Below are 14,348 nucleotides of genomic sequence, written 5' to 3' on the forward strand. Positions count from 1 at the left end.
ACATCATCCCTATATGTGAGTTTGGATGCTGACAAAGTCTTTGATAGGGTGGGATGGGACTATTTATTTCACACCTTGTCACATATGGGATTGCGGGGTTGGTTTTTACAAGCGATCAAGTCCCTATAGAGTAACCCCTCAGCCTGCTTACTGGTTAATGGTATTAAAGAAAAGAGGTTCCCCAAAGCAAGAGGGACTTGACAGAGGTGCCCACTTTCCCCATTACTATTCATACTATCATTAGAGCCGCTTCTAAGGAAACTTTCCATGTCAGGGGGAGTGAGGGGAGTAACTCTCTCCGGTCATCAGATTCAAACCTTAGTATACGCAGATGACTTGGTGGTGGTGCTGACTGACCCAGTTAACTCCCTTAGAAATTTACTGGAATGCACACAGCAATTTGGGAAATTTTCTGGTTTTATGCTAAACTTAGACAAGGCACAAGTGCTCTCCCCCCCCCACCCAAAGTTTAAGGGCTTAGTTAGATCTTGTCTGACATTGCTGCCTGGATGTCTCAACGCCACCTGAAATTAAATATGACCAAAACCGAGCTTCTCATTTTCCCCCCAAACCCACCTCCCCCCGTTTTCTATTTCTGTTGATGGCTCTCTCATTCTCCCTGTCTCCTCAGCTCGAAACCTTGGGGTCATCTTTGACTCTTCTCTCTCCTTCTCTGCTCATATCCAGCAGACCGCCAAGACCTGTCGTTTTTCTTTACAGCATCCGTAAAATCCGCCCCTTTCTTTCCGAGCACTCTACCAAAACCCTCATCCACACCCTTGTCACCTCTCGTTTAGACTACTGCAATCTGCTTCTTGCTGGCCTCCCACTTAGTCACCTCTCCCCTCTCCAGTCGGTTCAAACTCTGCTGCCCGTCTCATCTTCGCCCAGGGTCGCTTTACTCATTACTACCCCCTCTCCTCAAGACCCTTCACTGGCTCCCTATCCGTTTTCGCATCCTGTTCAAACTTCTCTACTTAACCTATAAATGTATTCACTCTGCTGCTCCCCAGTATCTCTCCACACTCGTCCTTCCCTACACCCTTCCCGTGCACTCCGCTCCATGGATAAATCCTTCTTATCTGTTCCCTTCTCCACTACTGCCAACTCCAGACTTCGCGCCTTCTGTCTCGCTGCACCCTACGCCTGGAATAAACTTCCTGAGCCCTACGTCTTGCCCCATCCTTGGCCCACCTTAAATCTTGACTGAAAGCCCACCTCTTTAACATTGCTTTTGAACTCGAACCACTCGCCTCCACCTACCCTCCTCTCTTCCTTCCCGTTCACATTAATTGATTTGATGTGCTTACTTTATTTATTTTTTGTCTATTAGATTGTAAGCTCTTTGAGCAGGGACTGTCCTTTCTTCTATGTTTGTGCAGCGCTGCGTATGCCTTGTAGCGCTATAGAAATGCTAAAATAGTAGTAGTAGTAGTAGTAGAGTTGATTTCCCCCTTAGTGGGTGCAGGACTCGCTTAATATCTTGGGTAAAGGTTCCAGCAGATTTATCTAAACTTTATTCAGTTAAATATACAGGGTTACTAAAGGAAACTCAACAGAGATTCAGGTCTTGGGAAGCCTTCCCTATCACCTTATTGGCTGGATAGCCTTGTACAATGTGATTATCGTCCCTAATGGTTGTATGTTTTTTCAACAATTCCACTTTCTTGAAGACGTCTGATGAACGAAAGCTGCATGTTATGTTGTGCAGGTTTTTGTGGAGAGGGAAGAGAGCACGACTCTCTTTGGCCACATGTGCATCCCAGTGGAATATGGAGGACTGGGACTTTATAAGTATGCGCCACATAACGATAGCAAGTGGCATGAGACATATTAATGACTGGTTCAGATCTGCACAGAATTACTCCAATACAGCCTTGGAACTGCAGTTATCACCTGCTATTCACTTCAGCAACCTATTTACATACTGCGGGGGTTCTATCCCTCAACCTCTAAAGACCTCTTCCATAGTTCCCGCCGCCAAGTTTACATGGCAGTCGATTTGCAAACTACATCAGTTCTCTTCCAAGGTGACACCATTCCTTTTGATATGTAATAATCCGGCCTTTCCCCCAGGATATCTCTACCCCATGTTTCGCCACTGGCAGAGACGAGCAATTATTTACTTCTACAGGTGGTGACCCGAGAAGTAAACCCAAAACATTTGAAGAACTCTGGGGGGAATTTAGAGCGGAAGGACGAGTTTGGTTACGCCCAACTGAAACACTATGTGCAATCTTTGCCATGGGAAGCCCTCTCGGAGGATGTACAGGAGGAACTCACGTCATTCTCTCTAGAAGCACAACAAAAGGTGCCACTCTCATTCCACCACAGACACATCAGGGACACTGTACCAGAGCTGAACTACAAACACCTGCTTTTGGTGTGGCAGAAGGACATTCAGATTGCTCTAACTATGGAGCAGTTTAAAAATCACATATTAACAATCCGCAAACGGACGTCATTTGCAGTACATTGGGAACTTCAATATAAATTCGCATTGCACTTATGTTTTCCCTCGTAGGACCTTTCACATGGGCCTCTCCCCATGGGGATCTTGTTTGAAATGCAGAAGGGAGGGGGCAACGTTGGGACACATGTTCTGGAAGTGCTCCGTTGTTGCATCCTTCTGGAAGGCAATACTATCACAGGTCTCTAAAATGTGGCAAGTGGGATGGCATTACGACTCAGCGCTTCTATTTGGTGTCCCAGAATTGGGTCCCCCCAGCCCTACGGGGTACACAAGGTTTGTACAGAAGGCTACACTAACCGCAAAACAAATCATCCTATCTGAATGGCTGACTTATAATAAGCCTTCAGTTCAGCAATGGCACTCACGAATGATTCACTTATTAAGACTGGAACGACTGGAAATTCAAGACTTTTCCTCTACTGCAGGCGTCCGCTTTAACAAATGCCCATTTGGAACACGCTAACGCCCACTGCACGGAGTAGACTGCTCAAAATGTAACGGACTCCTGGTTATTGCTTGTAACGGACTCAGCACTGATCTCCTATAGGATGTGTTGGGTTTTTTTTGTTTGTTTGTTTATTGGAGGGGGAGGGGAGAAGGTAGATGGGAGGTAAGGATGTTGGATTTAATGTTAAAATAATATCTGCATAACTGTACTATTGATATTTTTCTTGAATAAAAAAGATTTGAATATAAATGATGTGGAAATTGGAACAATATGTTAGGTGATTAAATTTGGAGATGACACAAAACAGTTCAAAGTTGTACATTGTGGACTATGAAAAATTGCATGAAGACCTTAGGAAATTGGAAGACTGGACATCCAAGTGGCAGTTGAAATTTAATGTGGACAAATGCAAAGTGATGCACATTGGGAAGTATAATCCAAATCATAGTTACCTGATGCTAGGGTCCACCTTAGGAGTCAATACCCAAGAAAAGATCTTGTTTTCATTGTAGACAATATGCTTAAATCTTCTTCCCAGTGTTTGGCAGCAGCCAAAAAAGCAAACAGGATGATAGGAAAGGGATGGTAAATAAGACCAAAAATATGTTAATATCTCTGTGTCGCTCCACGGTGCGATCATCTTGAGTACTGCGTTCAATTCTGGTCGCCATAACTCAAAAAAGATATAGCAGAATTAGAAAAGTTCAAAGAAGGTCAACCAAAATGTTAAAAGGGATGGAACTCCTCTCATATGAGGAAAGGCTAAAGAGGTGAGGGCTCTTCAGCTTGGAAAAGAGACTGCTGAGGGGGGGATATGATTGATGCCTACAAAATTGTGAATGGTGTAGAACTGGTAAAAGTGAATCAGTTTTTTTTCTCTTCCAAAAAGTACAAAGCCTAGGGGACACTCAATGAAGATACATGGAAATAATTTTAAAACAAATAGGAGGAATATTTTTTTTCAATTAACAAATAGTTAAGCTCTGGAACTCATTGCTGTAGAATGAGGAAACAGTAGTTAATGTGTCTGGGTTTAAAAAAAGATTGGACAAATTAATGGAGGGGAAGCCCATAGTCTGCTATTAGAGAGACATTAGGGAAGCCGCTGCTGCCCTGGGATTGGTAGCATGGAATGTTGCTACTAATTGAGTTTCTGTAAGGTACTTGTGAGCTGGATTGGCCACTGTTGGAATCAGGATACTGGGCTAGATGGAACATTGGTCTGACCCATATGGCTAGCCTTATGTTTTGCTTAACTTTCCATTTGTTAGCTTTGAATCATTTTGTGGGGAAAGCATCTTGATTTGTGGTGATTTGGGATTCTTTCTTGTAAATGGTGTGAAACACAGTGTTGGCATTATATAGAGCCATATTTTCCTGTGACTTTAAAGTTCAGTAGAAATATTGGGAGTTTCAATATGTGTGCATGTATGTATGTGTATCTGTCTTTTGCAAGATATTTCACTTAGCTGTCTCTGTTTCCTGCATGCTTGCTTCCCCCGTTTAATGTTCATGCATGGTGCTTCTAGCACTGGCCTGGAACATGGTCTGCGCTGTGTCACAGAAACTGTTGCTCTTTCACCTGAATCTTAGTCCTGCGTAAGCTGCTTTATTTATTTTCAGCATTGCCTATTCCCTTTTCAGAAACATTTTTTAGGACTCTCCATAAGAGTATTCCAGTACACTAGGAAACGTAAGCCTCGAGGGTGCAATGCAACATCCTGTTCGAGCTTGGGGCCCAGGGTGGTATGGTGGTCCCCAAATTTTAGATTATACTATTAGGCATCTCAACTCAATATATGGTTAGTTGGCATAGGGACCGCCAGAAAATTTGGGTGAAGGTGGAGCAATCCTTGGCGGATGAAACCCCTTTGTGGGTGGTCCTCTGCTTAATTTGATGCAATTATGAGCACTTTCCTTATCTGTCAACCCCATTTTAAAGGTGACATTGACTTGCTGGCTGAAAATCCGGTCCAGATTATTGAAAAATAGGACATACTTTCAGGCAACACCTCTGTGTTATGCAGAGGGACCTTCCCCAGGGAAGGTTGACCTAATTTGTAAAATATGGGAGGTGAGTGGTTTAGAAACATTGGGTCAGCTGTTGGAAGATGGGAGACTTGTGGATTTTGAAGATCTTGCTGAGGAATATGGGTTGGGGCAGCGGCATAAATTGTCCTATAGGCAAGTTTAAGACTTTTTGAGAAGGAGAGCCTGATGTGAATTAAAAAAAAAAACCTTCTCAAAAAGCCATGAATGAGGGGTAGTGTAGAAGAAGTATAAATTTTATCAAGCAGTATTGTTGCAAACCCCCTACTCAGTCGGATATATTGCTAAATGGGAAGATATCTTAAGGGTACATTATGAAACTAAGGAATGGGAAACAATTTTTTTAAAGTTATTACAGGTCTCAGTAGTCAGTAATTTGGTTGCAGACAGCTAGAAAATGTTTTATCAGTGCTATTACATGCCTGTACATCTTAAATCTATGGGTCAGGTAGTGATGTTGGAGACATTGTAATGTGCAGAGATCTTTTTATCACATTTGGCGGTCCTGTCCGAAAGCTCAAGTTTATTGGGACCAAGATCAAGAAAGTCCGACATTACAGGGTCTAATTTGGTGAAAAGCATGACCTCTTGCTTGCTGAAAATTGGGCCTCCAGGACTGTTGGCTTGAAGGAGGCGACTAGTGCATCACATCTATACGGCAATTAGATTAGTACTTGCTTCAGCATGGAAGCAGCGAGATATTGGACCCATATATCAAGTAGTTGACATGTAACCCATCGATCTAGTAATATACTTCCTGGTATTTTCTAGACATCCTCAAGTTCTTGATAGACACTAGAGAGAGTACTGCGTTGGAAGGGTGGGATATTGGGGATTTGGGGTTGGTACTAGGCTGGGCATGATGAGAGGGATATTGGGGTGGAGGGGATTATTATTTTGTCATTGTTTAAGCCACATACTGAAGTTATACAGTATGTCCTCTATTATGGAGTTTTTTTTTACAAAATCTCTAAAACTAGTCCCCTTCCATTTATGTGAATGAGAGCAGTGTGTTATCTGTGATGTATAAGGTTTGATACCATCGCAGGAGTGTTTATTACAGTAGGAGGAGGCCTATTTTTGATGTCTTCTGTGGCACAGTCTTGAGTCACCATACCATGCTGCAGACTCCAATCCCTTTAAAAGCATGGGTACTGTAGAAAGATACTGTTGTGATGGCACTAGCAGAGGGAGGAGTTGAGACACTCTGGAACATTAGTAGGCAGGGTGGTTTGCCATGAGGAAAGTTTGGGCAGGTGGCTAAATTTCAGAGATGCTGTGGAAAAAGCGCATGCTGGTATGTTGCCCACTTTCCCATTTGGTGTTGCCTTGTGCATATGTTCATATGAAATAAACAAAAATACCTATTGCAGCCCACCTGTCATGCAGTAGCTCAGAGATTACATCCTGTTGATGTCACTGGCACCAAATTCACAAGAGATGTCATACTCACAAGAGATGTCATGATGTATAAAGGACTGTAAGGGCCATCATGTCATTTCACATCACATATGTAGAATATATAAAGGCATCAACAGTGACTCTTTGTTATTGTACTAACAGTTGCTAAATTTCAAGAATTTGAGTCCCCTTAAGGCAGTTGATGCCAGAGTTGGGGAGGGAAGAATCAATGGAATTTGGAGGTACTGAAAACCATTTCTGTCAGGATAACTAGGTCTTAGGAGGCAATTCTGTAAAGTGGACAGTACATTATACACTGAATACATGTATAACGATAGAATCATGGTATATATTTGTGTATATGTTCACACTTGTATGTAAATGCCAAAATTTCACCTAAACCAGTGGGTCCCAAACCTGATCCTAGGGGCGACCAAGCCATTCAGGTTTTCAGGATATCACAATGAATATTCACGAGAGAGATTTGCATTCAGTGGAGGCGGTGCATGCAAATCTCTCATGAATATTCCTTGTGAATATCCTGAAAGCCTGACTGGCTGGAGGGCCTCCAGGACTAGGTTTGGGAACCACTGACCTAAATACTTAAAACACCTATCTTTCATGGCATGTATTTCCACAGATGGGCATACATCAGGCAGAATCTGGGTGGAGTATGGGCAAGACCAAACAAGGCCATCTGATTTACAGAATACTATAAGTCACACGTTTAAGTCCAGTATTTAGGCACCAGCATTACATTCTTTGTGACTGACATGCGTGCTTTTGTCTTAATATATTTGTATAGTAGCCGGTTACAGTAGATTTTATAAAGGAAAGCAGGCATCTGTATTCCTTTATAGAAGAAAGGGTTGGAAAGCATGCTGCAACTTCATGGAGCTATTTGCATCAAGAAAATCTGAAATAAAAGGAGACAATTCTATAGCAGTGATCCTATATTGTGGCACCTAAAGTACATACCCCTGCAGTGATATTAAGGAAGGAGTGTGTAAAAAAAAAAGTTTGAGATACCAATGTGTTAGAAATGTTTTTTTTCCTATTTATAGGCATGGTAAAGAAGAAGAAAGAAAAGCAGAAGCTAAGAAATTGGAGAAGAAGAGAGGTGAGCCATTTACCTTTTAAACTTACTTTATTTCAAGGAAAAGAAACATTAGCTGGGGAAGACTTCCCAGTGGGGCATAGTTTTTGGTTTGTTTTTTAGGGCTGCAATGGTGCCTTCCCCAATGCGACCAGGTTTCCAAGTTTATTCAGTATTTGCTACCCCCGCCTTACATCCCCCTCAAGTGCCCGACAAAATCTGAAGATAACTTCTTCCCTGCACTGAAAGAAAACAAGCTTGAGGATAACTGGGGCATGATCTGACCAGATAAGAGCTCAATGATGAATCTGCAACCAAGGAACATGAATCCTGCTCTACAAACCACATACCCGGGTATTATGAAAGACGAGTAGAAAGTATAGTCTCACTCCCCAGGGTGATAGTCTCCACGCATCCTCCAACCAACTTGATCCATAAGGCCTTGAAAATGGGTCCTATCCTGCCTAGCATAGCGGATCCTATTAGAATTGTCAAGGCAGCAGATCACAGGTGAGATTGAAGTCACCACTCAGAATTAACCTGCCTTCTGAAAAGCCAGTAATTTATTTCCAAAGTATCAGAAAAAGAACCCTGATCTGAATTCGGAGCATAAACATTTAACAAAGTGTAAAGGTGACCATCCATCTCTGCTTTAACAAATAAATACCAACCCTCCGGATCAGCTAATGTGGCTTTAACCACACATCGAACTGTTTTTTGTATTAAAATTGCCCACCCCCATTAATATTTTTATGCTTTTTATTAGTTTGAAAAATATGAGGATAATGTTTTTCATAGGAGGGAAGCAAATATGTCTCCTGAACAAATTCCACCTGCTATGTTTAAAAAAAAAAATAGTTGCTTCTTTGGGGAGAATTAAAACCCTTAACATTATAAGTCAAAAATTTTAAGCTAGACATAAGTATGGCTGGAACCAAAAAAAAACCCACAATATTAAATACCACAACTACTCCAACATCCAAACATCCAGCCCACTCACAAAATCACCACCCCTTCCCCTCCACGCCCAGAAGAATACCCAGCACGCCCCACGCACAAACCCATCATCTCAGACATTCCATAGTCCCCCCCCCCCACAGAAAGAATCCACCCCCCCCACAATGCATACACAAATCTAGTCATAAACAAAAGGATACCAAAACAATTGTGAAGACGTTTTGTGGAAATGTTTGGTTTTTTAAAATGGATAATAGTAATATTTCTCATGTGTCATATACATGACATGGAGTTCTCCATATGACACTGTTGAAAATGGCATGCTACAAGTACTATGTAAAAAGAAATAGATACAAAAATATAAATGTACCCATGTCACTGCTGATTTGAGGATAAAGGAAACATTCAGATGTACTGAGGGAACCAGATGCAGTCAGCTGGGTCTCCTTTCTGACTTCTACAAATTATGCATGCTTTTGTTTATCTGAGTTGCTTGCCAAGAACTCGTGTGTTAAAATTTAACACACAATTGGTTGATTTGGATTTATGGAAATTGTATGGCTGTTACAAGAAAAACTATTCTTCTAGTATTTTGTGACCTGACAGTTTTCCCCATATACATTATGACCCTCCATGTTTTCAATCCATAGAAACATCAACAGATTCTTGCCTCCAGAGGATACATGCAGAAATTAAGAGCTCACTGAAAATTGATAAGCTCGTAAGTTTGTTCTGTCTTGATGAATTATGTGATGGAATCCTGAAGCATATCCTAGCATATGGAATTCATACTAAGACATGAGGAATTCAAATTAGACCTTGAGAGAGGGCAGTTGTAGAATTTTTCACAGAGTTCCAGCAGAATGAAAGTTCAATCCTTTTGTGACATCTGAAACTTTGGTTTTAGTACATAAGTTTGCCATACTGGGACAGACCAAAGGTCCATCGAGCCCAGCATCCTGATTTCCAACAGTGGCCAATCCAGGGCACAGATACCCGGCAAGATCCCAAAAATGTACAAAACATTTTATACTGCTTATCCCAGAAATAGTGGATTTTCCCCCAAGTCCATTTAAGAACGGTCTATGGACTTTTCCTTTAGGAAGCAGCCAAACCTTTTTAAACTCGGCTAAGCTAACCCGCCTTTACCCACATTCTCTGGGCAATGATTCCAGAGTTTAATTACACGTTGAGTGAAGAAATATTTTCTCAGAGTCATTTAAATTTACTACATTGTAGCTTCATTGCATGCCCCCTAGTCCTAGTATTTTTGGAAAAGCATGAACAGACGCTTCACATTTACCCATTCAACTACCACTCATTATTTTATAGACCTCTATCATATCTCCCCTCAGCCGCCTTTTCTCCAAGCTGAGATCCCTAGCCGCGTTTAAGCCTTTCACTAGGGGAAGTCGTCCCATCCCTGTTTATAATTTTCGTTGCCTTTCTCTGCACCTTTTCTAATTCCACTATATCTTTTTTTGAGATGCGGCAACCAGAATTGAAGACCAATAACCTAACATTCTATTTGCTTTCTTGGCCGCAGCAGCACACTGAGCAGAAGGTTTCAACATATTGACGACGACACCTAGATCCTTTTCTGGTCCGTGACTCCTAACGTGGAACCTTGCATGACTAGCTATAAATTCGGGTTCCTCTTCCCACATGCATCACTTTGCACTTGCTCACATTAAATGTCATCTGCCATTTAGACGCCCAGTCTCGTAAGGTCCGCTTTAATTTTTCACAATCCTCCCGCGATTTAACAACTTTGAATAACTTTGTGTCATCAACAAATTAATTACCTCACTAGTTCTCCCATCTCTAGGTCATTTATAAATATGTTAAAAAGCAGTGCTCCAGCACAGAGCCCTGGGGAACCCCACTAACTACCCTTCTCCATTGAGAATACTGACCATTTAACCATCTACTACTACTACTAATAGCATTTATATACCCTCTCTCTGTTTTCTATCTTTTAACCAGTTTTTAATCCACAATAGAACACTACCTCCTATCCCATGACTCTCAATTTCCTCTGGAGTCTTTCATGAAGTATTTTGTCAGATTCCTTCTGAAAATCCAGATACACATATGAACTGGCTCCCCTTTATCCACATGTTTGTTCACCCTTTCAAAGAAGTGTAGTAGATTGGCGAGGCAAGATTTCCCTTCACTAAATCCATGTTGACTTTGTCTCATTAATCCATGCTTTTGAATATGCTCTGTAATTTTGTTCGTAATAATAGTCTCTAACCATTTTGCCCAGCACCGAAGTCAGCCTCACCAGTCTATATTTCCCAGATCTCTTCTGGAACCTTTTTTAAAAATCGGCGTTACATTGGGCACCCTCCAATCTTCCGGTACCACTCTCGATTTTAAGGATAAATTACATATTTCTAACAATAGCTCCGCAAGCTCATTTTCAGTTCTATCAGTACTCTGGGATGAATACCATCCGGTCCAGGAGATTTGCTATTCTTCAGTTTGTAGAACTGCCCCATTACATCCTCCAGGTTTACAGAGAATTCATTAGTTTCTCCGACTCGTCAGCTTTGAATACCATTTGCCAGCACCGGTATCCCACCCAAATCTTCCTCAGTGAAGACCAAAGCAAAGAATTCATTTAATCTTTCCACTACGGCTTGGTCTTCCCTGATCACCCCTTTTACTCCTCGGTCATCTAGCGGTCCAACTGATTCTTCTGCCGGCTTCCTGCTTTAATATAAATAAAAAAAATTTTTACTATTGTTTTTGTCTCCAACGCAATCTTTTTTCGAAGTACCTCTTAGCTTTCCTTATCAGTGCTTTGCATTTGACTTGACATTCCTTATGCTATTTCTTATTATTTCATTCGGTTCCTTCTTCCATTTTCTGAAGGATTTTCTTTTAGCTCTAATAGCTTCCTTCACCTCACTATTTAACCACGCCAGCTGTCGTTTGGTCTTCCGTCCTCCTTTTTAATACGCGGAATATATTTGGCCTGGGCTTTCAGGATGGTGTTTTGAACAGCGTCCACGCCTGATGTAAATTTTTGACCCTCGCAGTGGCTCCTCTTAAGTTTTCTTTTCACCGGTCTTCTCATTTTATCATAGTCTCCTTTAACGCTAATGTATTTGATTTCCTATGTATACTTACTTCAAAGCTAATATCAAATCCGATCATATTATGATCACTGTTATCAAGTGGCCCCAGCACCATTACCTCCTGCACCAGATCATGCGTTCCACTAAGGACTAGGTCTAGAATTTTTCCTTTTCTCGTCGGTTCCTGTATCAGCTGCTCCATAAAGCTGTCCTTGATTTCATCAAGGAATTTTACCTCCTTAGTGTGTCCCGATGTTACATTTACAATATCAGGGTAATTAGAACCACCCATTATTGTTTGCGTCCCTAATTTCCTTTAACATTTCTGCATCCGTCTTTTCATCCTGGCCAGTGTGGACAGTAGTACACTCCTATCATTATCCTTTCTCCCCTTTACACATGGAATTTCAATCCACAGTGATTCCAAGAAGTGTTTTGTTTCCTGCAGAATTTTCAATCTATTTGATTCAAGGCTCTCGTTATATACAATGCTACCCCTCCACCATTCGATCCACCCTATCACTTCGATATAATTTGTACCCCGGTATGACAGTGTCCCACTGGTTAGCCTCCTTCCACCAGGTCTCAGAGATGCCTATTATATCTAATTTTTCATTTAGTACAATATATATTCTAACTCTCCCATCTTCTTTCTTAGGCTCCTGGCATTTTCATATAGACATTTCAAACTGTTTGTTGCTCCTATTTACATAATGCTTAGTACTTGACAGTACTAATTTGCAATCTTTTGCCTGATTTTATTTAGGGACACCTGATCTACTACAGTCTCTTTTGCAACCTCACTATCAGGATACCCTATCTTCCCTGTTTTGGTGGTACCTTTGAAAGATACCTTATCCCGAACCATGCGCTTTTGAGCGACTGTCGGCCTTCCCCCCCCCCCCCCCCCCCCCCCCATTTCTAGTTTAAAAGCTTCTCTACTTTTTAAATGCCGATGCCAGCTGCCTGGTCCCACCCTGGTTAAGGTGGAGCCCATCCTTTCAGAATAGGCTCCCCCTTCCCCAGAATGTTGCCCAGTTCCTAACAAATCTAAAACCCTCCTTGCACCATCGTCTCATCCACGCATTGAGACGCCGGAGCGCTGCCTGTCTCTTGGGCCCTGCGTGTGGAACAGGTAGCATTTCAGAAAATGCTACCCTAGAGGATCTGGATTTGTGCTTTCTACCTAAGAGCCTAAATTTGGCTTCCAGAACCTCTCTCCCACATTTTCCTTTGTCATTGGTACCCACATGTACCAAGACAGCTGATTCCTCCCCAGCACTATCTAAAATCCTATCTAGGTGACGCATGAGGTCCGCCACCTTCGCACCAGGCAGGCAAGTCACCAGGCAATCCTCACGTCCACCAGCCACCCAGCTATCCATATGCCTAATGATCGAATCACCAACTACAACAGCTGTCCTAACCTTTCCCTCCCGGGCAGCACTTGGAAACATATCCTCGGTGCAAGATGATAGTACATCCCCTGGTGGGCAGGTCCTGGCTACAGGAGTACTTCCTACTTCATCAGGGTGATGCTCTCCTTCTAGGAAACCTCCCTACTACTACTACTACTACTATTTAGCATTTCTATAGCGCTACAAGGCGTACGCAGCGCTGCACAAACATAGAAGAAAGACAGTCCCTGCTCAAAGAGCTTACAATCTAATAGACAAAAATAAAGTAATCAAATCAATTAATGTGAACGGGAAGGAAGAGAGGAGGGTAGGTGGAGGCGAGTGGTTACAAGTGGTTACGAGTCAAAAGCAATGTTAAAGAGGTGGGCTTTCAGTCTAGATTTAAAGGTGGCCAAGGATGGGGCAAGACGTAGGGGCTCAGGAAGTTTATTCCAGGCGTAGGGTGCAGCGAGACAGAAGGCGCGAAGTCTGGAGTTGGCAGTAGTGAAGAAGGGAACAGATAAGAAGGATTTATCCATGGAGCAGAGTGCACAGGAAGGGGTGTAGGGAAGGACGAGTGTGGAGAGATACTGGGGAGCAGCAGAGTGAGTACATTTATAGGTTAGTAGAAGAAGTTTGAACAGGATGCGAAAACGGATAGGAAGCCAGTGAAGGGTCTTGAGGAGAGGGGGGTAGTATGAGTAAAGCGACCCTGGCGGAAGACGAGATGGCAGCAGAGTTTTGAACCGACTGGAGAGGGGAGAGGTGACTAAGTGGGAGGCCAGCAAGAAGCAGATTGCAGTAGTCTAAACGAGAGGTGACAAGGGTGTGGATGAGGGTTTTGGTAGAGTGCTCGGAAAGGGGCGGATTTTACGGATGTTGTAAAGAAAGAAACGACAGGTCTTGGCAATCTGCTGGATATGAGCAGAGAAGGAGAGAGAAGAGTCAAAGATGACCCCAAGGTTTCGAGCTGAGGAGACAGGGAGAATGAGAGAGCCATCAACAGAAATAGAAAACGGGGGGAGCGGGGAGGTGGGTTTGGGGGGGGGGGGGGGAAATGAGAAGCTCGGGTTTGGTCATATTAATTTCAGGTGGCGTTGAGACATCCAGACAGCAATGTCAGACAAGCACGCTGAAACTTGGTTTGGATGCAAGGTGAGATATCAGGGGTAGAAAGGTAGATTTGGGAGTCATCAGCATAGAGATGGTAGGAAAAGCCATGGGATGAGATTAATGAACCAAGGGAAGAAGTGTAGATAGAAAAGAGGAGGGGACCAAGAACAGAACCCTGAGGTATGCCGACAGGCAGAGGGATAGAAGTAGAAGAGGATCCACCAGAGTGAACACTAAAGGTGCGGAGGGAGAGGTAGGAAGAGAACCAGAAAGGACAGAGCCCTGGAATCCAAGTGAGGACAGGGTATCGAGAAGTATGCTGTGATCG

General features: G+C 42.6%; 1 protein-coding gene across 4 annotated transcripts in view; it reads left to right on the forward strand.

The window, feature by feature from the left end:
- The window catches only part of PSIP1 (PC4 and SFRS1 interacting protein 1), a 184,147-nt gene that overhangs the window by 136,059 nt on the left and 33,740 nt on the right, over window positions 1–14,348 (forward strand). For all 4 annotated transcript variants that reach the window (XM_030194150.1, XM_030194152.1, XM_030194151.1 and 1 more), the window contains exons 12-13: window positions 7,436–7,491; window positions 9,075–9,145. In XM_030194150.1, coding sequence (XP_030050010.1) covers window positions 7,436–7,491; window positions 9,075–9,145 — 127 coding nt within the window. The remainder of the gene's footprint in view (window positions 1–7,435; window positions 7,492–9,074; window positions 9,146–14,348) is intronic.

Source organism: Microcaecilia unicolor, chromosome 2, assembly GCF_901765095.1.
Source record: "Microcaecilia unicolor chromosome 2, aMicUni1.1, whole genome shotgun sequence".
NCBI classification, from domain to species: Eukaryota; Metazoa; Chordata; class Amphibia; order Gymnophiona; family Siphonopidae; genus Microcaecilia; species Microcaecilia unicolor.